Genomic DNA, 23,232 nt, shown 5'->3' on the forward strand with positions numbered 1-23,232 from the left:
TATATATATACACACACATAACTCCATTTCCAGACGGCAGTAAGAGTCAACAGAGTGAGTTAACTCACTGCATCAGCTTAAGGTACTTGTTTTTAGAGAGAATTATTTGTCAATTATTTGTCTTCTGCTTAAAAATCATCACATCCCTCTTGGGATTTTTTTTTTTTTGTCGGTAGGCAAGACCACTGAGTGGTCAGCTTCTGTCTTCCACTTGCGTTTTCATGTGCATATACAAATAGACACACATATATTAAAAAGAGAGATATGTAATTAAATTATATTAAAAATAAAAATAAACACATAATTATGTATCTTTTATACACGTAATTAAAAAACTTCCATTTATGTAACTTCTTGACTTCAGGATCTACTTCAGTGTCTCTGTAGCCTAGGGAGCCCTTGGTTGTTTTTTTTTTTTTTTAGTATACTGGCTTCACAAGTGATTACCCAGATACGCAAAGTGGTCTTTGGTTATTGCAGAGTTGTGAGGAAACTTGCTCTCTAGTAGCGCAAGCTTTGGGGCTGTGAGATTAGAACGTTCTTTTCTATATTTCAGAAAGCTCAGAAATCTTGCTTTCAGAGTCATCTTGCGTTTCTTAGAAATAGTGTCATTTCAGTAACCTAACCAATACAATTTTGTAATCTTATTAAATGGCTGGGTTTTAGGCTCTTCTTGTTTGTGGTCCTTGAATTTATGTGCAGAGTAAGGATAAATAGGGGTGATGATTTCCTAAGCAATTACATTGTATGTTTTTTTTCTTTTTAGATTTTTCTGCTGCAACAGAGATGATAATAGGAATATTATAGTAATAATTAAATAGCTGTAGAGGGTATACAGCACAAAATGTAAAAAAAAAAAACAAACAACCAAACCCCAAAAAACCCCCAAAACCAAAAAACCAAACAGGCAACAAGTCCCCCATTTTATGTTTAATTTTCAGCAGTTAAGCTTTGAGACCTCTGCTGCCTTATCTCTGCGCTCTCCTCCTTGAGACGTTCTCACCATAACTGCCAATAACTTGTGTATTACTGTGCTGCCTTTGTAGCCGGATAATGTTCTTGGGGAAACAGCTGGATCTTCTGCTCTGTTCCAAGGTTCTGCAAGGTGGCAGGATGTTCTGCAAAATTAGGTTTTTTATAGCTAGGTTGAAAATGAAGAAGAGTCTGTAGCACGATTGCCTGCTGGCTAAGCGCAGATAGTGTTACCTGATTATGTCACAATTGTTTGACTGTTTTTTCTCCATTTCTTCACTGCCTGACTCCTAGACTTGTAGGGCAAAGCTGTCGATTAGTTTGTTTCAGGGCCTTGTTATTTTGGTCCTTTGTTATCGAAGATTAATGGAATATAAAATCTCTTCTCAAAACTGTTTTGAGAATGATTTTGACTTGATTTTTTTCTCTTTTGTTCAATGGATGTTTTTATGTTCAGAATTAATACGCTGAATGCATATCATGTGGAAGGTCAGTAATTCATCTCCCATTCATCTCCCTCTGTGGGAAGTGAAGTAACTCACTGTTGCAATTTAATTTGTAGCTTGGCTACTTGAGGAAATGTAGTTTAGATACTTGATCACTACAATAAAAATATTATATTATCAATGCAATCAGTTATGCATTATCTCCATGTCCTAGTCTCTTTCCACCTATCATCCATTCAGGCTGTTTAATTGAATTTCAGAAGTCCTTTTTTACTGCAACTGCTGAACTACAGTACTGCAATACAATGGAAACAGTTCCTGAATGCATCCATAAAGAAAATAATGGCAGCAGACGGGTCACCTGAATGCTAGGCTTTGTTAAACTTACAAAACACACAGAGACTGCTAATGTTATGCTTGAGAATAACAAGGGTGACTGCTTTTTATTAACTGAGGAGGTTTTGTCTTCCATATTTTTTTCCTCAAGCTTTTGTCTCTCACTCTGGTTCTAGTCTGTCTTTTCCTTTTTTTTTTTTCTTTTTTTTTTCTCCCTTCATTTCTGTTCCTCTGGCTCTCTTCCACAAGCTTTCTTGCTGCCAAAAGCTTAAAGATAAGACACAAGATTTCACACTATATACATAAAATGACTGGCTGGGGCTGCTGTAAACTCCCTCAGAAATGTCATGCTCACAGTTCATTGAAATTTGTGAGAGTCATTCCATCGATTCAAGCATGCACTGAATTAGGCCTTTAGTCCAATGCTCTTTAAAGTGTCGGGGCTAGCTAGGCATGTGACGTGTTTTGTTTAAACATTTTTGGAGTCCTCAAGCTGCATTTTCGCTATGCTGCTTCCCCAGAAGCGTTAGGGAATCCCATGTGCAACTTTGTAAAGTAGATGTCATTGCCTTTTATTCTGGACTTGGCCTTTTTGAATTGCTGATTTGAGATTTTGTTTGCTTTCTTTTAATGTCTGCAAAATCTGTGTTTCTGGATTTTATTTATTTTTAGGCCCAATGGATTGTAACCTTTTCCATGCTCACTGGTAAAAAAAAACCAACAGCATCACTTAATCTTTAGGGAAGCTTGGGGGTTCTGACATTTGCTTTATTGTAGTTTTGGCTGCAGAGTAGAACTTGTTCCTGGTTCCTTCTTGTGAGCTACACAGCAGAAGTTACAAGAACAAGAAATGCCTGTATTACAAGTTGCTGCTGGAGTAAAGAAAAGTTAAGGAATAAGGCTGGGGAGCAGTTCCCTGTTTTCCCATCAGAGGCCTGAATGGGCCTCCAGCAGACATGCTAATGAAATTTGTTTTTCCCATCTCCATGACTGCATGTTGAAAGAAAAGAATAGTCCAAGGATCAGCCACCTCAGCGGTAGGACTTTAGATGCAGAACTACTGGGCTCTGCAGTACGGCTCAAGTTTTGGCTAGAGAGGCTGTTCTGATGGAGACTGACTCTTGTGAAGGGGCTGGAGAAGGTTTCCTTGACCCTCACACAGGTGTTACACCTGAAAAGAAAATGCAGAATGGCATTACTGTGTTGCAAGAAGTCGCTCCTTACATATAGTCCTTAGTTCCTTGTGAGTCACTTTTGAAGTGCTTCTCAAAGGAATTTCAGGTGTGGAACTGGTGTACCTTGAAAAGCAGAGTTACAGTTGTCTTTTTGAAAGTTCTCTATGCTTCTTTATTTTGCAAAGCAAATCGTGGTGCAAGAGAGAATATCACCTTTATTTGTGTTGGTCTGTATTCTTAAATTTTTGACTGTGGAAATGTGGATGCTATGCCAATCAGTATAATAAATACATCTTTCTTTAAGAAGGCATCAGCTGAAGAGGTACCAGATAACTCTGCCCTGTTACAAGATGGAAAGAAAGAGGACAAACAAGGTATTCAAATAAATCACTTGTTTTTTCCCTCCCCTGTTATGGGTTAAATTCTGTGTGTTATTAGTAATTCCGTATATTCCATGACAGAAACAATGGTATTTTTTATTTCTAAGCTGGCTATGTTTTGCTATGATTTAAAAGCAAGACATTGCTTTTGTTGAAGCTGAGTTGAAGAGAAATAGTGGATGTGTTTGCTTCAAAATTAGTTCTCTCATATGTGAATGGTATGAAATTCACCTTCTAAAATATGTCTGGTCCTGAGGCAATTAATGTGACACTTCTTATTTTAACAGAGCTGTAATTGTTGTTATCAGGAATTTTGTAAGAGTGAAGACTACATTGTGCCAAATCTCGGATTTCCCTTTTTGCAACACTTCAAATTTAGTTTTTATTCCTATTAAAAAAAAAGAAAAAAAGTCCTTATATTTTCTTGCAAAACAAAAGTTTTGGACAAACCGGATTGAAAATACTCAGTTCATTTATTTTACTTGAAATCTGCCGGCAGCAAGCCATGTGAAATTGAATTATCTTTTTTCTTTTTCCCTTCAGCAACTACTAGGGCTTCCAGAATGGACACTGGATCATCACAGAGTCGTTCCCTGTTATATGCCCTTTCATGTTCTCAGTCCCTCAGTTGTGGAAACAAAACAGTTGTGGGTATTTTGTTGCCTTATTCTCAGAGCTGTGGATTATACATTAATTAAAAGAAAAAAAAAAGATACAGCTTGACGTCCCAGCTGTCCACATGCTGAGGTTGCATCTCATCTGTGAGACCTGGTAGTCCACATTCCCAAATCCCCTTCCATACTCAGGTGTGACTGAATTTGGCAGATTCCCAGTGTCCTTGGTTCAAAGATAGGTTGTCAGATTTGATGGGTGTTTTGTAAAACATTTTGACAAGTCAGCGTACTCCAAGAAATTCATGTTTTGTTGGCAAGGTTTGTTTTGTCGTAAAATTCATAATGGACAAGAGCAGGACCTGAACCTTGAAGGTTATTTGCTTTCATATGTCTAGGGCAGATTTACTTATTACTTCAGGAATCTTTTTTTCTTCTCTGTGTGGGTGAAAAACTTGCACTTTGCTCTTGGTAGCTGACATGTTAAGTCAGATGGGAAGCTGTTTTGGTACATGCAGTCCTTCAGGGCTGAAGATTTGCTGTGTTTATGACACAGATTCCTACCTTTTCAGCCAAAGAACAGATGCTCTTGTTCTGCCATTTTTTGCTATTCTGACAAATGAAAGAGCAGATCGCTCTTCTGACTGAGGAGATCTCCCCAGAAGTCAAGAACCCGTGGTTCAGGACTGTAGAAGCAAATGTTCCTGCATTTTCAAAATTATACAAGTAAATCAGCTCCACTCTGTCAGGTTATAATATAGTTAAATGTGGAATATACTGTAGATAGAACTGGATCACATGAACCAGACTTTTCCCACATGTTTTATTTGATAAAGACAGATGGAGATGGGAGACTTCATTTCAAGTGGTCATTTATAATACTGTTGTTAGTGTTTGAGAAACACACAACAATTTATTGTTGTTTAGACAATTATTCTGTCACCCAATGGCCCCTTCCCATCTGGGAAGGGGAATCAGGGAAAAACAAAGAAACACGAGGGCTGAAATATAAACGAATTTAGTAGAATAAGGTTAGATAATTAACATTAATAATACTAAAGAACAGTATTGATCCTGATACCAATATAAAATATACAAGGATTACACTCAGCCAATTCTATCAGTAGGCAGCTGTGCACTCCCAGCAGTGGACAGCAAATGTCGGACACTGCCAGCGCTACGGCTTCGGGAGGAAGGGAAGGACTCGGGTCTGGCACTGGGGCAAGAAGTTCTCTGGATTGCTGCTGTCAAGGGAGAGAGGGCAGCAAACTTTCTAATTTATATTGAATGTGACATTGATGGTATGAAATAACCCTGTGGGCCAGTTTGGGTCAAGTGCCCGGGTCTCACTCTTCCTCGTCCTCACACCTGGCTAACTCGAAAACACTGAGACCTTGAAACCCACACACCATAGCTGGCTATAAAGTAAATATTTTCACCAATTCAGACACTAGAGTCTTCTAAAAATGCATTTTTCCCAAGCGTTAGAAGAGAAATTAGTCCTGTGCCACTCAAACCAGGACATCTGTGTATTACAGTACATTAAAATACACTACAATGCATTAAGAGTGCCTTAAGAAAGTCATTAATAAAGGATGCGTAGGCGTCAGTAGAAGGGGAATAAGCACGAAGACTGGGATTTCCTAAATTTTAACCCTGGCTGTGTGGGTGCTGTGTGATGTTCCCTGGATCAGGCTGGTGAGGTTTCAGTTGCCAGAAGCAGCCCGTCCCTCCTGGCTTCCAGCTTTGTAACCTGGGGAGAGGTGAGTCCCAGCTCTGCCAGGTGTCACCAGCTGCTGCTGCTGTGATGGCGCTACGTCTCTGAGATGGAAGGCCGTGGATTTAGACACCAACCCCCCCAGTTCTCAAAATTTGACAATCTGAGTGTAGGCCTTTCTGTTCTTGACCCTTGTGCTCTGAAAAATTGTTAGGTTTTTTGAGTGCTTGGGTGTTCTGAGGGTATTTGGCTACTTCTGTTTTCAAGTATGTTTAGCATTATTAGACATTCTAATACCGGTTTAGATGCTCCTTTCTCTGAGTTGGCACCTGTAGATTTTACCTGCACATACTTAAAGTAACTTTCATTGTTCTGTTGTTTTTTTTTTTTTTTATTAAGCTCTTAAAGTAAGCACTGCTCTCAAAACGATACCAAAGGAATTTCAGCACTTGACTGTGAAAACAGGTAAGGAGAAAAAAATTGACGTGTTACTTCCATTAGAATTTTGATCAAATATTTCTATATCAGAGTAAGCCTAAACTAATGTAATTTGATTTTTAAGATCCGTTTTGTTTCATACTATTTTACAACTTAAATTAGCTTTTACCTCATAATGACTACTACTTGCAAAATTAATCTTAATTAGTACTTCAGGTTGTTGAAAGGTTTCCTTGCTTTCTTTCCCTGGTTGTTAGCAGATGTGCATTCTCCATGTGTGGGAAATGTTTTTAATGTAGCATTTTGTAAGGAGTCTGAATTTTGGTTTTTTTGAACGACAAACGAGATGCACGAATATTGTACCTCTTGATAAAAGCTCTTCTCAAGTATGGAGTAAGTATTCAGTAACTATTCTGAAACGGCCTGTTTCTTCATAAAAACTGAGATTTCATATTTTCTGTCAAGGAGCTTAAGGGTCAATAGCCTTTTGGAAACACAGACCTTGTGGCACTTTACAGGACTGACGTAAGCTTTTGATTTGGGAAGCATTTCTTTGTTGAAACCACCCCTGATTTTTCTCTCTTCAGCTCCAACATATACTCTTTGTTCCTATCATACTGGAAAATGTTATTTTTGGAACAGCGTCTGTCAAAATTGCTTAGATGCTCCAGAAACTTCCCATGCATTCAGTTCAGTTCATCAGACCTCCCTTGCCTTTCTCTTTGTTAATCATTTTCCTGGAGTGGTAAGAGCCCTCCCTGGTCCCAGTCAAGCTGAAATCTGGACTTGCTTTTTTTTTTTTTTCCTTTTGCATAAATGTTTTTACTCATAAAGATGTCGATGATTAAGAAAACTGACCCGACGTGTCTGTCACAGCAGTTTTGTCTTACAGTTCGATTTATTCATGGCTGCTCAACAGCTGCATGCCTCATTTCCCAACTTTTTTTTTTTTCCTGGCTTCTTCCCAAACACTTGGCAGCTGCCAGATTTCCTATCTTCAGCTCCTATTCTCGAGTGATTGCTGCTGCTGCTCCTTCACACACACACAAACACTCTTACACTTCCCTCTCCAGGGGAGAGGAGGGTGGTTGCAAGACTTTCAGTTCTGTTCTCTTCCCGACCATTTCACCCAGGAGCACCCCAGGCAGTTTTATTTTCATTTCAGGACTTCCATCTTGGGTACACTTAGGAAAAAAAAGTATTGTCACCTGCACATCTCTTGTGCCACTGTCCTCCTTCCCCTGTGTCCTTCATCGTCAAGTCAGGGAGGTCTTCTGGATGCTGCTGTGCTCCTCCAGCAGCGTTGCCGTGTTTGTATACCAAAGGAGATGGTGGCAGAGTTTCATCCCATCATCATGAGTACTGTCACTGTAGGGGTTTCACCCTTGCTGTCCTGCATCTTGCGGGTTTGAGCCAGCACATTCTCAGGTTGCACGATACGACTGATGTTAGAAGTAAAAATGTTTACTTATGCAGTGGGCTAGATACAGCCCAGTAATTGAGTGGTTATTTCAGAATCAGTCACTATTCTTGAAAGGTCATCGTAATCGTTAACCTTCAGGATGAAAACTCAGTTGGGATGAAGCGGGTGGAATTTTACATCCTCCTTTGGTTATCCATTTGGTCTGTCTATGGAAATTCAGGAAATATGATACTGCCGTGGTTCATTATGGGAAAGTTTTCTTTGCCATCAGGAGGACTAGAAATGTGGAGTCAGTAAAAACTTTGTATGCTCAGCATCTCCGAATATCTGGCCAGTTTATTTAGGTTCCTAAGTGCAAGATCATTGTTGGCCTTAGACATTTGAAGGATTAAGGGCCAGGCCACCAGTAAGAGGTAATAGATGAGTCAGTGCAGATGATTTAAACGAGTGGGGAATTCTTAGGGTCTTCCTTAGCAGTGTAGCAAACATGCAGCTTTCACAGTACAGTTTTCCACCCGATAATCAGGCTGTAAAGCAAGGGGACACCAGCTGAGCGTACGCCATCAGGCTACAGCCGAAACTTACTGAGCCTGCATCCTTAGGAATGTTTAAATGAAGTTGTATTGCCAGAGCAGGGTGGGAGCAGTTAATCACCCAAAACAGGAACCTTCACATTCTCCTGTGATGTGAGTAAGTAAATAAGAGTTCGTCATCACGTACAATTTTGATTAGTGCAGACCAAGCTGTTCACTTCATCAGGCTGTACTATTCCAGGAATCATACAAACTTTTAAATAATTAATGTAATTAATTTACTCAACAGCTTTAATTTTATATCAGTTTCATGTAAGTTAGGCTTATAGAAATATGGAAGATTCATGAACTGGATAAATAGTTTTCTGTCATCTTGAGCGATTATGTGGGGGGTGGTGGTGTATAAACCTGCATCTCAAACACAAAGTACACGCAGACTGAGCGTACCAAAATAACTGCACATTTTATGTGCACATGATGTGGAAATCCTGTCACAATTATTTGTATGTCCTAAAACAAACTACCTGCTTTATAATATTTTTTTTATATTATACTTCTTCTGAGAGATAAAGCTAAGCCTGGGTATCGGGTAACTGTAGCCTTGAATTTCCTGATTTTTCAAAAGCTTAAAAAAAATCCTTGGCAGTAGTATTACATTGCTATCAATTTTTATTAGTAGTATTAGTAGTTATTTTGGGATTCTCTCTTCCTTGTGTGCTTTCCTGTTTACCTCAACAAGATGTCCTGAGAGAGCTTGAATGACAGTTTTACCTGTAGCTTTTTGGAAGAAAGGCTTTCTAAAACAAGTATGACCAGAATTATGGTTTTCATAAAAGAAGGAAAATTTGAAGGTTCTTAAACATGGCTTAGCTTGAAAAGGATTTATACTTCCTGTTTCTAAGTGGCATGTGTTTAATAATTGTGCATGTAATTTAATAATCGACAATTTCAGCATTGGAAAAATTGGGTCATATGGCTGTAGGGAAGCAGTTTCTGAAGTTGTATTCTCTGGGAGTTTGACACAGAGAGAGAGAGAGAGAGGGGATGATTATCACCACTGCATATTTCTAATAATAATTCGCTCTCTCCCCTTTAGTTGCTAGGAAGAGTTTGTTGCACAGAAATCTGGAATGACTGTGAGCCAGTGTGGTGGTGACAATAATCTACTAGAACTTGGTTTATGAGTGGGTTTTTGTGTCGTTGCCAGCTCCATTTGGGTTTGTTCCATCCAAAGCACCAACTAGCACTGCATGACCTTTAAAGCAGTTTCCTTGATGAAGAAATAGTGTGTGGCTATACATGTGCCATATGCTGCTTCTTGTCTTCTGAGACCCTGAAGCCTCCTATGGAGGTTATATGCAGTAGTACAGTGCAAGCCATTGTAAAGTCAGTGTTTGCCAGCTGCAGCCACAGGTAGCTCCTGCTCTGTGTTTTGGAGGATCCATCATATTCTCAGGTAGTGCTGTAGAGTTGCTTGATGATAAATGTCTGACTTCGGAGTAGGCATATATCTGAAGGAAGCTAGAAACTCTGGGAATTATTTTTCTTTTCCCCAACCTACTTGCTTCTCTTAAGTGTTGTACCTTGATTAGCAGAATAATGGGAAAAGTACAAGGATTCATTTTGTGTGTGCTTTGGGATCGTTGGTGCTGGTGCAGTACCGTGAGGATATCTCAGTGGGCTGAATTTGAAAGCAGTCACACAGATGTGTTTTCTCAAAATTATCTGATGTTAGGAAGGAGAGTAACAGAAAAGTCACAAAAAGACTATGTAAACCAAGGAACAGCCTCGAGGAATCACTGCGAGAAGGTAAGTCAGCACTGTTGTTTTCCTATCACATAAAACCTGTGTGTGGTAGGATATTTGGAATTCATCCAAATAAAAGAAACAGACTTTTACATTGATAGAAATGTGTTTGACCAACACTTATCCTTTAAAGCTTTTTACCTTCAAACACTTTTCCTTCCCAACATCAAAGTAGTCTCAACCTGATGTGTTCATTTTTTTTAATGTGTGGTGGTAAGAAGATGTACGTTTATACTTATTAGTTAAAGTATTTAGGAAGGACATAAACCTTCGTGCATTGGGAAGCCGGGCAACTCATAGATATCTGGATTAGGAGTAAGATGTTTTCTGTGGAAAGTTTATGGTATTCCTTATGTTGCTTTGTCACAACTACATCCAGGAGTACAGGTCAGAGCTGTCAGACCTATTGCTTTTCCTGTGTTCTGGTAACAAGATTAAAAGGTGAAGGTCTGACTACATGTGGGCTTTTGAATTCTCAGGACCTTCACATGCTACAAAAACAAATGGGAAGGAGAAGTGAAAAATCAGTCCTCAGTGCTCATGTGAGATGAGCACACTCTCACATCCACATTGAAATGGTCACGTTTTTAATGAACACTGATCCTTCAGTTAAAGTTTATTTAAAATATGATGTTTTAGTGGTTCTTTTTTCTTTTCTGTTTCAGCTGCTCAGGAATCTAATGCACTTAAACCCAGACCACGATCCAGGTACTGCTTTCTTTTCTATTTCAGGAGAAGACATACATCCCTCTGGTGTTAGTCGCAAGGTGCGAGAACTGGTGTAGCGTTTTCAATTTTTTTTAAAATTGGTGTTGTGCTGGAAATCCAGCTCAGATAAAAGACAGATTTACCAGGAGAGATCTGTCAGCTATTAGACCCTATGTTAAGTACTGCCTAGAGCCCTGTGATCTCTGGTTGTAAGGCGCTGGGACTTTTGCCTGTCCGTCCAGCCCTGCAGCCTCATTGGGGTGGAGACTGTCCCCAGCCCTGCCCCAGGAGCATCGTGGTGGGACAGCAGGGACCACCCCATTGCAGGAGAACATTCTCAGCAATTTTATGCTGTTGAAACCTGCACAGTGGTTGCATATGGAGGGAAACACTGCACAGTCCCACGAAAACAGCAATTGTAGCTCAGCTCTCGGATGTGGGTGAGTGAATCCTTTCATTGGTGTGCCTGTACTTGACTGTGCCTGGTTGGTGTGTGATGGAAGGGTTTATGGACTTATGCTGTTGTGTGCTAGAAATGACACCTGCTGAATTTGGATGTTTGAAAGAAAAGGGAAACCTGTGCCAGAAAATACTGTGTATAAATGCATTTTGTGTTGGGTTTGGCTGTTTACCATTCTGGTGTATAGCCATATCATGCATTCACCTTCAAAAAAAAATTTTTTTGGTGCTAGTTAGAGGGCTTCATTTCTTTTTTGTAGGTAATGAGAGTATAATCAGGAGCTCTCTCCTTACAAGCTTGTCAAAGGCTGCTAATGAGAGAGGATCAGCTATAAGCATGATGAATGAAGATTGAAATCCTCTGTTCTTAGGACCTACGTCCAGGAAGACTGAACTTGCCTTGTGTGCTGTTTTGCTAGCCAAAGCTTTTTAGTTTTCATACTGTTTTAAATTTTCTTGCTGTGCTACTGAATCATAAATTGCAAATATGCAAAAAATGTGTAAAAAGTATTTTACGCAAAAATGCATAACACAGCAAATGCTTAAACAAGTTTGAAAAAAGTCACTTGAATGTGACTACTGTCTCACATATGACTGTCTCACATGTGGCTATGTCACTACGTCAATGCAGAAGTCGAGACTAAAGATTCCTGAGCACATCCTGGAACTCAGACCTCCTGCTGCGCTTGCCCTGCGTAGCCTGGGGGGGCTCTATAACATCGAGGGTCTTTTGTCTTCGGTTGTGCCTGACCACCGAAGCCTACGATTTGAGTCTCTTGCAGCTCTCAGCTCTGGAGCCCGCCTTTATAGCCTAAGCTGTGCAGATTCACAGCTGCTGGCTTTTAACTGACTTTTGGGTGCTGGGTCTGCTGCTGCAAGCAGCAATTCAGTGTCACAGGGCTCTATGTTTGTACTGCTGGGGCAGGCATATTTTTGCCTGGTAGCTGCTATCTTACTCAATCTTTTAAAAAAAATAAATATTAAAATTCACAAACTGTTAGGATGCACAGTTGTAATGCAAGTAAAATATACACTGCATAACATGGGAAGTAAAAGTATAAAACCTTAAGATCCTGCGCCAAAGCTTTGCCATTTATTTCAGAGTGGTTGGGTTAGGTTGGATACGGTATTCAAAACTCTACCAAGACAAAAAATTCAGCATCGGCAGAGATTTTTGTGTCACATGTAAGTTTTGAAGCAATTGTGGCTTTCACTCCTGTATTTATTGAAGTTTACATCAGAAACATAGGATCAACATTGCCAAATGTCTGTCCCACTAAAGAGCTGTTTTCTAACAACAGCCTGTTTGGCAAAAACCCCCGATCCGTTTCCCATTAGTGGGAGTTATTTCTGTTCTACTCGAATGTGTTTTTGGTCTTGCCTGTCATGCGTAATGTGTTACAGTAAGTGTAACATCTCACATTGTCAGTGCTCATTTTGGACAAAGCTCTCGGTCTTGCAGATAAACTGGTAACTACAACAGCTGAAAAATATTGGACACTATTCAGCAAAACCAAATTTCTTAGCAAATGCCCTGCGTTGGGATTAATGGGTTGTATAAGGGCCTAGAAGGATGTACTGAGACATGTATTGGACCAGTGTTGGTCACTTTGGAGCCATTCAGTTTTTCTGGATTTTGTGGAATTTGGTGACTTGTTTGCTATGAAAAAAATATTATAATATAAATTACTTATATAAGTATATATAAAATTTATATTTATATATAATTATTTATAAATTATTCTGTTATAAATTACAAAATGGATACTTCCAAAAGGTAGGTTGAAGCTGTACCTGTATAGACACTACCCTCACAGTTGGGAAAGGCAACAGAAACTGTAAGGGGAGAAAAATTTTTTACTCGGGTTTATTCATAATAGTTGCTACATTTATCCTGTTGACAGTTAAAGTTATGAAAGAAAGCCTGGAGCTCTGATAAATTTAGAAAAATACTACCCTGTAAGCACGACCTGTTCCTTTCCCCAGACATGTAGGTTCCTGTGTTGCCAAATAAATCTGTTTTGTTGTGAGGGGGAACTTTTAGTCATGAAGGCAAGGAATTTCGACCGTGAACCTGAGTTCTAGTCAGTGTATTTTTAGGTATTATTCACTGTAGTTGTTTCAGATTAATTTCGGAAGTAAAATATTTTCTGCTTTTTTATTTCTTAGGTCTTATTCTAGCACATCAATAGAAGATGCTATGAAAAAGGGAGAAGAGCCCCCTACTCCACCTCCAAGGCCACAGAAATCACATTCTAGAGCTTCCTCTTTGGATCTGAACAAAATATTTCAACAAAACACACAAGGTAAAGTTTGCTTTGATTCCCCCTTTTGAGACCATTTAGGTTGGCTGCATACTTGGCAACTGGATTTGTTTGCACAAATGCTTGACAGTATGGGCATATGCTTGCTTTGCTATAGGCAGCAATACGCTACAGAACAGAAGTAGTTGCACTTTCTTGCGTTGCGTAGGCACTGAGGGGAAAAATCACTGTTGCTGTAATTAAGGTGATTATAATGTTTTCTGGCACAATAATGGGAAGCTTAACATATGGTAGTCTGTCATCACTGACTGTTTATAACTAGTCTGGCTGTTTAGACAATTCTCATCAGTAACTACAATATATTTGATTTTTATTACTATTTATTTTTTGTAGTTCAGAAGCAGGAAGAAAACCCTTAATGTTTAAACTGGGAGAAAGTGAAATTTCTCATGTGCAAACATTTTTGATGTTGAAGTCTTCCATATGCGTGGGGGCAATCAGAAACCATTCTTTGAGAAAAAGAAAGGGTAGTTTCATTGGACACGGCTGTGTGTTGAGGGGAGAGAAAGAAAATGTAGACTAGTAGCTGGAGTGAACTGAAAGAAAAGGGCTCTCCAGCGCGTTAGTGTGTGAGCGTTCCTTTTGCCTCGCACAGTGAGAGGTGGAAGGAGGAGCTGTTTGTTCAGGGCAGCAGTGACCCAGCATCGCTGTGATTTAGCAGTGTCCTTGAGCCAGACCAGAGCTTTATGCGGAGCACACCAATCATCTGACTCGAGCACTAGGTTAAACATGGTCGTGTTTATGCTTCACAAGAAAGCCAAGGTTTCACCACGTCAAGGAATGTTTTAACTGGGCTCTCTAATGTGGTTGTTGGAGTAGAAAAGAAAGAGTTTCACCTCTTGCTATATGGGACTTCTTTTTTTGTGCAAACACCAGAGAGAATTCAAGAGTCCTGCTATGTGTGCTAAACCCTGAAACTCAATAGGAGTAAACATTTTTTTTTTTTCTGCCCTACACAGAGAAGCAATTCCTGATCTTTCACTGTGGTTCCTGTTCAGGGATCTATTGCCTCCAATTTTGATTTCATTATACATCAAAATGAAACTCCAAACAGTGCCAAGTACACATTTTTCTAAGGCAGCAAATCCTCTCGGAATCCAGATAAAAGGTGTAACTGGAAGGAAATAAGCTTGGATTTAAGTTTCTCTTGGAACACAAATGAAAGGAGAACTTAAATTCTCAAAGAAGTCATTCTGTGAATGAAATGGATCATGCTTTTGAAATGGATCATTTTGAAAGTCAGCATTACTTTTGAAGTAACGTAATGTAACGATTCTGGGCAACTTAACAAACTGACAGTGTTACAGTGAGTACAGGAAAAGGTAACTCGTCCTATCAATACTTTTTGGAGGGTTTCCTCACTGGAAATGGGGCAACTAAGTAAGGTTAGGCAGTTGATGGCTTGCAAAAAAAGCAAGTGCTTTGGTCATCCTAAAACTGTTCATCATATTTGGTTCAAATTTATGGCTGTTAATAGTTGGAACAAAAATTGTCTCTAGGTTGTCAAAACCTGAAGTATAGTGTGCTACCAAATTGCAGGCATGTGGAAGGTCTCCCAGAGGTTCAGCTTCCTCCTCTAGCTTCAGGGTGTTGGCTCATAATTTTTTGCTATCTAGAATGTCCCTTGGTGGCAATGCTAAGTATTTGTGGTGGTCATCTTCCTTAAATGGAGCTGTTCTATTTTGTGTCAAAAATGTAAATACTGGTTGTGAAAGAATAAGGAGGGATTTGTAGCCTTGGAGGACTTAAGGAAGAACTTGTTAAACAATTTGTAGCTTACCCCGAAGATGGGTTCCAGTTCAAATAAATCTGTATCATTAGAAGGAGGGGATTAAATCAACCCATCCCAGCACGCCCAAGTACTGTGGTGCGTTTATCTTGCTCTGCTTTGAAGTAAAATGTCTCCATTGGAAGTCATATCTTCAGTTCTTCATTCTATGAAGAAACATGGGCATGCTCTTTCCTGTCACTAAGCCCCAAATAGTTGTTATTCTGCAACATCCTATTGATAATGTGTTTTTATACAGCTGCTTTCTTTTCTTCCACTTCTCTTGTTTTGATTGCCCCACCATTTTTCATCCTTTTCCGTACTGATCTTGCTTCTCAGTAGAAATTCCAGCCTCATAATTTTCAGATACCTTTTTAATCTACAGACAGTTCTTCCTCAGGTAATGGTTGTTTTTTTGGAGTCAAACTCTTTACCGAGGTGCACTTTGCACTTCCTAAAAAGATGGTTTGCAGGAGAGCAGAGGGATTGAGCACTGTCGCCTTAAGCGGAAGAGCCTCGCTGAAAATAGTGTGTCTGTTTGTGTGAAGTAAATTGCACACAGTTGTATAATAACAAGCTGTATTCTTATTTCTGCTGACAGTATAAAAATGAAGTCAGAATAGTTTCCATCTGCCATCAGAAGATCCAGTTGCAAATTTACAATATAGATGACGTAGTGGCAATGTACTATTCAGGTTTCTCGACTATAGGAATAATGCAGCCTGGCATAAATATCAAACCCAATGCGTTTCTATCCACAAGTTAGTTGATTGCTTTCTGTCCTAATGTACTCTCAACTGAATCTTTGCTTTACATTTTCTTCCTGCCTTCCTTCCTTCCTAGGTTTTCAAAAATAGTCTTATCGTTGCAGCTGGGCCACAAAAAATAGCTGGAATAACCATCCCTTCTAGCACCACTGTGTTGCTAGTGTCAGTACAGTAACTCAGACTCTAAAATTGACCATTTTAATAGCTTTTAGGGTGTATCCTATTTCATTAGAATAATCCCGTTTTGGCACATTAGTTTTTGTCCTGCTAGGTCTTGTTCAGAAATAAACCTGATTTTGTAAGTTTGGTGGATAATCTGTTCCCACATCTGCAAAGGGGTGCTCAGTAGTATTGAGTTTCATTTTCAGTTCCTCATTGGTCATGTTGATCCATAGGTATCACTTCTTTAATTGTAAAGCCATCAGTGGTTTGGAGCATTTTTTGGTTCATTTTTAAAGTGCAGAAAAAGAAAAATCTCTTTTCTTCAGATAAATTCAGCCAAGGATTGTGGCAGATCCTTGTTGTGGGCTCTGGTCTGTTGGAGGGTGTTGTTTGTTTTTCATTTACTGCTGCTATATTATGTTTGCCGCTCATCTTGTGATGCCCCTCTCCTGGCAAGTACAGCTAACATTTGTCCATGTTGGCTAGGATGCCCAGTAACGCACTAGCCATGGAAACTGTGCTTTAAAATTGTTGAATTGGGACGTAACTGCACTTGAAGGAGGTGCCTTCATTCATACACCATAGCTGCACTCCTGTGGGACACTGTAATTTGTGTTACCCAGGAAGAACATACAAAGCCAAGAGAACTTATTGAAAGGCGGAGCTTTTTCAGATCCACCACAATTATGGAACTGCTCTAGACAGACATTTTAATAATATACACAAGAGGATTATAGCTCTGTCTATGTCTCTGTGTGTGTATATGTGGATGTATTAAAAACAAACCACCACCACCTTTTATTTCTATTCATCAAGGCCATAATTTGAGATTACACTAGTTTTGGGGGGCACTGTAGATGTGACAAGCTATAAGGATGTATTTTATCATGTACTAACCTGTTTTTCTCAGCTGTGACGCTAAGAATATGGTGTGGCTGAGAAAACACGTGTAGTAGAATGGCCTTATTTAATGTTAAGCAACCCTCAGGAAGTTCAACTTTATCTTTATTAAACAGTGGCATCAGTGAAGCATCAAAGCATCATGCCTGTTGCCAGAACTCTTTTTCTTCTCCTGAAACTGTTGTGGATGCCCCTTGTTTTTGCTTGGCTTTGAAGGATGCATGTTTTCTCAAGCCTTGCACGAACAAGATGCTCTCTCTGTTAAGAGACAGAAATCTTTTTTTTTTTTTTTATCTTTAATCATGTAGTCTTTGTGTTGGCATCTGAGAAAAATTTAGGACTGCTAGATTCTCCATGTATTTCTTTTCTTTGAATATATAACCTCTGGTATTTGGCCTGTGTACATATTAAGAAAATACTTGGCTGAGTTTTATGCATTCCTGGAAAGACAACAGCAGGTTTTAAGTACAAACAAAAATGTCAGTTCAAATGCATACACGACCTGGTTTACGTCTTCATTTCTTCTCTAGCCTACACTCTAGTCAGATACAAGTCACGAGCTCCCAGAGTAAGACCTGGGAGCCTGTGGCCCACAGAGCTTTCCTGCGCTGCTCACAAAGATCGTTTGCGGGATTAGCTGCTCTCTTGGACTCCTCCTGCTCTCTTCCGCCTGTCCCGCGATCTGGCCGAGGGAGCAGGTATTGAGGAGGCCAAAATTCCCTCAGCTCGGAGCCCGGCAGTCCTGCAGCGAGGACTCCCCAGCCACCTTTTTACCCTCAACGGCAGCAATTAGCAAGGGTCCAGCTTGGGATAACTCTGGGACTGGGGCTTAGGTATTAAAATCCAAAAATGTGCCCATTGTCTTCTGGCCTTTTACTCTGTTACATTTTCTGCCCGTGACAACTAATAAAGAATTTACTTCTGGGCAATTATAGGCAGTAATGGCAGAATGCATCTAGTTGGACTGATACAGATGACTCTGAAATACATTTTATTTCCCATTTAGTTTTTCTGAATTGCATAACTTCTTTTAATTAACAGTTCTGTAAAACAAAGGATACTTGTTTGGAAAAGGGAATTTGCTTTGATGAAACAACATAATTGTCATAAACAGTGTCGTTTCATGCTGATACGAAAGAAAGATTGAATGTCTCTATGTAATTTATCAAAACAGCTATATAGCTGTTTACAAATGAATTTTTGACTGAAGGTTTTCAGTGCTCATTTGCTTTTGAAACTTGCCTCCTGCTGTGGCTGTCCCTGCAGTGAAGAACGTGTGGAATGCAGGCACCGTTTTCTTATGCGGGCTCGCAAGCGAATACTTACTGTAACCTGCATTTGCTCCTTGGGGCTGCTGGTTTTAGCCAGCAGTGTGGGGCTAGTATTTTGGGGTTTTTTTTCTCTTTTAAGATGTGAGGTGTTAAGTACCGCCCTTTTTAAGGGGGAAACACGCTAATGTGTTATTGTAAGTGTGGTGTTTTCTGTTATGGGTGATGTTTTCATAACTGCAGTCACATCTATAACCTCTACTTGCCTCTGCTGGGCTGCCAAACAAGAAAACATCCCCTCTGCTCTCAGTGTAGTATTCATAGAAAAGGAACGAGGGAACAGGTTTATTAGTGCGCATCAGCATTCTCGTCAGTGATATAAATGCGTCTCCACATCGCTTCTGTATTCCTTCATATGCACATTTCCCACGCAGTTTGAAGTGGTACTTCTGTCATAAGACTCAGTCAGTACAAACTTCTTTTCCGTACCCTTTCATTTTCATTAGTGCTAGAGGAAGGCTGGTGTTCAGCATCACATTTTATCCTCTTTTTCATACCTTTGAAGAGGAAGGCTCTTCGTTACGTTCTTTACTTCATCAAACCTTCATGACTTCATTCAATTAGCACAACCTTTACTTGAATGTACAGGCTTGGTGGGTTTTATTTGACAAGTGTGGAGATTTCTGAAGTGTGTGTGTTGAAATGTCTTTGTGTTTTCATCGTTGCCCAACCACAGCCAAATTTTATGTATTTCTGAATGGTTTCAGTCCACGTATCAAATAAAACAGTTCTGTAATTGAGTAGGAAAGAAGATTTGGAGAATTAAAATTATTGTTGCTCCATTGTAATACACATTTTGATACAAACTAGTCCAAATAGTTGCCGTAATACTGTTTCCAGCTGTTTTCAGCAATCTCTTCTCAGCTACATCATATTTTTAGCTTAGTGAGCCAAATGCAGATGACTTTCCCTTTTGGGCACATGGAACTGGGGACTGAAAAAGCTGCCAAACTTGACCTAGATAAGTATAATTACTGCATTATCTTCTGTATTCTTTTATGCTTAATTGTATTTGCTGGGAAATACCTGTATCTATTTACTAAAGGCAAGCTTTTAAGGGGTTATGCAGGGGGTTATGTTGTTGGTGTTACCATAAATACGGAACTTTTTGGTTCAAAGCTGAAGTGACTAGAAGAACCTAGAATAGTAATGTCCTTTTTTTATGCTGAATTTAGATCACAGTGAATTTAATGAAGTAATTAATTTTCAGGACCCCTTCCTCTCTTGTATTGGTCTTGGTTTAGTAAAATCCAGCTAGTTTCTCGGGTAATAGGGCTGGTTTTCACTTGTGCTGTAGTTCTATGCTGTCTTGCATGTTACTGTGCTGTGTTTGTTAATCAGACTAAAACATTAGATTAGGAAGATGACAATTCTGAAGGACTTTTATTTTAGAAGAGCGATAATGGCAAATACCATCAGCAAAATGTATAATTTTGCTGAATATTGTTTGCACAGTATGCAAGAGCTCTAATGTTGCCAGCTTCATCGAGTTGAGAGTGCAGAGTCAAGTTAACATCTTTGGTTGTAAGCATTGTAACAACAATTACAACTTAAATTAAACATGTCTTTTAACATAAACTGAAGAAGACACTAAATTCAGCTGCTGTTCACACTATTCACTGGCACCGTATCACTGCAGTGAAAATACTGGGAAATGCTTTCTTAACATAAATGTGACAAAACCATTTTTTTGAAGCAGAGAATAGATTCTTTTTTTGGGGGGGTGGGGTGGGTGCAGGACGGGGACTTAGCTCCTGGTCTGTTACGGGAGCTGCTTCTTCCTTCTAGTCTTGTTCCCCTTCAGAATATGTTTGATCACTGAAGTGAGCTTATTCTGAATAAAATATGAATGTATTCCCTCTGATTTGAATGGAAGAATTTTATTCCTCTCAGCCTTTTAGAATTTCTTATGAAGGATTTATGTGTTTACAACTGTGTAACTTATTCTTTGCCCAACTGGACAAGGATATAATTAAGGTTGAATGGGCTGGAGAAAATAGTGAGGACATAAATGAATGAATGTTTATTACATGATAGGAATCTGATGGGATAACTCATTTCTGTGCTTTTTGATTTTTAAATTTTGATGTCTATTTCTAAGGGCCGAGTCCAGAGAGTACTTGTGTGTACACCCAGTACACCCAGTACACCCAGTACAAACTGGGGTGAATCTTACCAGCCTTCCAAGTATAACTGTTCCTTGACAATTTGTGTAAATGGAACTTACATGAGTAAGAATTATTGAAACAGATCCCTGGATAAATAGATATTTCACAACCACCTTACTAGAATCCTTCATTAAATTTACATTCCTGGCTACATCTTTAAGGTTTTTTTCCTGTTGCGACTTTTTGCAGACATAGTAGTGAGAATTAATAAATCAGATCTCTTGAAAAACAGTTATTTCACAATCACCTTACTAATGCTGTTGTCAGGAATGTAAATAAATGAAAGAGTGCAGAGAACGGTATCAGTATTATGGGATATCCAAGTACCAATTTCAATGAACAAGAAGGGAAGTTTTGTAAGACAGAAGTAACCAGAAACCAGCTTAGACACAGAACCTTTTTGCGGTCTGCCTTTGGCAGCAGAAACAGGAAAACTATCTGAAAAAGCCTCTTCAAAATAGCATCAGAGTGAAAGGGTGAAAATGCCAGCTTCCCAGACTACCTAAGGAACCGAAGCCTTAGGTGGTTTGGGGAACTGAAGAATATTTCATTCTGTTGGCTTATCTTTTTCGAACTGTTTTCAGTATTGCAGACCCTTTGCTTCATGATAGAATTAGTTGGTTGGTCTTGTGTTAAACCTGATGTTAAACCTGATGCTCAGCACTATGAAGCAGTGTAAATTGATGTAAATCTGCCGTGCAACCAACCTCTCCCTTCATCCAGCAGTAGGGGTTGTGCTGTGAGCTGGCCTGTAGCATCCACTTGAAAAGTACCAAACACGTCAGCCAGACTCTACTGAGGAGCCCTATCGGAGTTTTCTCCCAATTTGAGTCCTTGGATGGTCCCAACCCAATTGCAGAAGGGGTGGTGGGGGTGGTGGGGAAGCAGAACAGAAGCAAGAACCTGCATTTAAATCATCTATGTCCGGGGCAACCTGGGTATAGGCTGGGTTTGGTTAGGACTGCACCCTCTGTGTGATCGGAAAAACACAGGGCCCTTTCTCACTTTGGGAACGGTGACCGAAATATGAGGAGCAGCCGAACTCTGGGTGCCCTTTTGGTCATGGGATGAGAAGTGTGAAGGGTTTTGACATGAGATGAGGTCAGCCTCCTTTGGTAGGCGCTTTGTAGTTTCACTTTGGCTAGAAAAGCACAAAATGGCCCTTGACCCAGGAAAACCACCCTTCCTTCAGGGCAGCGCTTATGTACGTTATTCAACACAGATGAGAAAAAGGAGTACTTTTTTTTTTCAGCTAAAGTTTTAACTTGTCTGTGGTGATACCTGGGATAAGGTGGTAGACATGTAAAACAAAGAAGGAGGACAGCTGCAAAGAACGGAAATGAAATAAATACCTGACATGGAAATGTTTCAGGAAGTGTAGTTTTATATGTTGCTGTTCTAGTATTAATTAATTTTAAAAAACAGCATGCATCCAGCAGCTCAGTGTATTATGGCAGTTTCCTTCAGTAGTAAGAAACAAGAGGACAAGTGGCTCTCATTGGGTGGGAGACGTGCAGCACGTTGCTCTTACAGGTTATTCTAAAGGATCCCAAGGGCCCAAATTTGTTCCACCCTAATTTTGACATCTTGCCCTGCTGCTGTGCCTGGTGAGCTAAAGACCTACTTCTCATGGGTTTGACCGGACTACGATAATTTTATGTTTTTCCTTGGTCTCCTCTTCCTAGATCAAATAAGTCAAGTAAAGGAGCTACTTGGATGGTCGCCATGATTGATCTTTCTCGCTGCCATGGGTAATGGAAGTGCTGAGGGTTTGTGTTGTCTGCTAGGGAGGCTGGAGGCAGAGCGGCGTGGCCCCAGAGGATGGCATGGCCTCTTCTCAGAGTGTAGCATTACAGCCTGGTGTTTGTTTTAAAATATTAATCTAGCTTCAGATTAGAAAACCTGTTGTTTTTTTTTTTTTTTAATCTAGTGTGGTGTCCTGTTCATGCTTTGTGGTTGCCACAACAGGGCAGAAAAATGGTTCTGGAAGCTTTCCATGCAGATAATCCACCTGTGTGAGCATGCTAAGTAAAGAGCCATGATTTTTGAAATGAAAACCTTATCACTATCTTTGTGGGAGTAACTAGCGCGTGAAAATGCTATCATCTACAGGAATACGTGTGATATGGATACTGGGTATACTTAAAACTGTTTTACCGGTACTTGTATGGCCTTTCCACAGCGCTGTCACTGAGATTTGCTTTACGTGGCTCACCCTGCTGTGAGTGCCACCGAGCTGCTCAGTAACCAGGCGACCTGTGCGGGGCCCGTCCCGCTCCCTCTGCTTTTACACAGAGTGTGAAGACTTGTTTTCAAAGAGCGAGGGCACGCAGCTTGTCCAAGCTCTGGGGTTTGCACCTGGAAATAGGACATTTGTCCGTTTGCTGCTCAGTCCCGGGGTAGAGGCTTTCATTTTGGAAACAAACTTCCTTTCATTGTGGAAACAGACCCTGTATTTGGGTTCGCTTTCAGAGCTAAGGTAGTGATGGCATCGCTAACAGCAAGAGCTGATCTGTGCGAGGCAGTCTCCCAGGAAGGCAGTCATTCCGGAATAGCCTAATATTACAAGTCACCTGCTGATACACATAAAAACCTCTAAGTATGTGTTAATATTGCCCTCTTCTAGGGTAGTGGCACTAGAGGAGGCTGAAGCATGCAGCTTCTTGTCATGAAATTATTTTTCATTGCCCTGTGGAGAAAAAAAGTGAGGGTGGTTTTTTTTATAAGTTGTTACGAGTCCTCAAAAGTCAGCTAACTTTTTTTTTCTCACAATTATGCTCACATAAGCATGATTTCCTTCTAACAACAGCT

The 23,232-nt window shown here is 39.9% G+C and overlaps 1 protein-coding gene across 1 annotated transcript in view; it reads left to right on the forward strand.

Moving 5' to 3' along the window:
* REPS2 (RALBP1 associated Eps domain containing 2) overlaps positions 1 to 23,232 on the forward strand; it is a 70,203-nt gene that overhangs the window by 22,964 nt on the left and 24,007 nt on the right. The window contains exons 11-14 of the mRNA XM_009884781.1: positions 3,234 to 3,303; positions 6,037 to 6,102; positions 10,503 to 10,545; positions 13,174 to 13,310. Of these exons, the coding sequence (XP_009883083.1) occupies positions 3,234 to 3,303; positions 6,037 to 6,102; positions 10,503 to 10,545; positions 13,174 to 13,310 (316 nt within the window). The remainder of the gene's footprint in view (positions 1 to 3,233; positions 3,304 to 6,036; positions 6,103 to 10,502; positions 10,546 to 13,173; positions 13,311 to 23,232) is intronic.

Source organism: Charadrius vociferus, unplaced genomic scaffold (assembly GCF_000708025.1).
Source record: "Charadrius vociferus isolate BGI_N301 unplaced genomic scaffold, ASM70802v2 scaffold200, whole genome shotgun sequence".
NCBI classification, from domain to species: Eukaryota; Metazoa; Chordata; class Aves; order Charadriiformes; family Charadriidae; genus Charadrius; species Charadrius vociferus.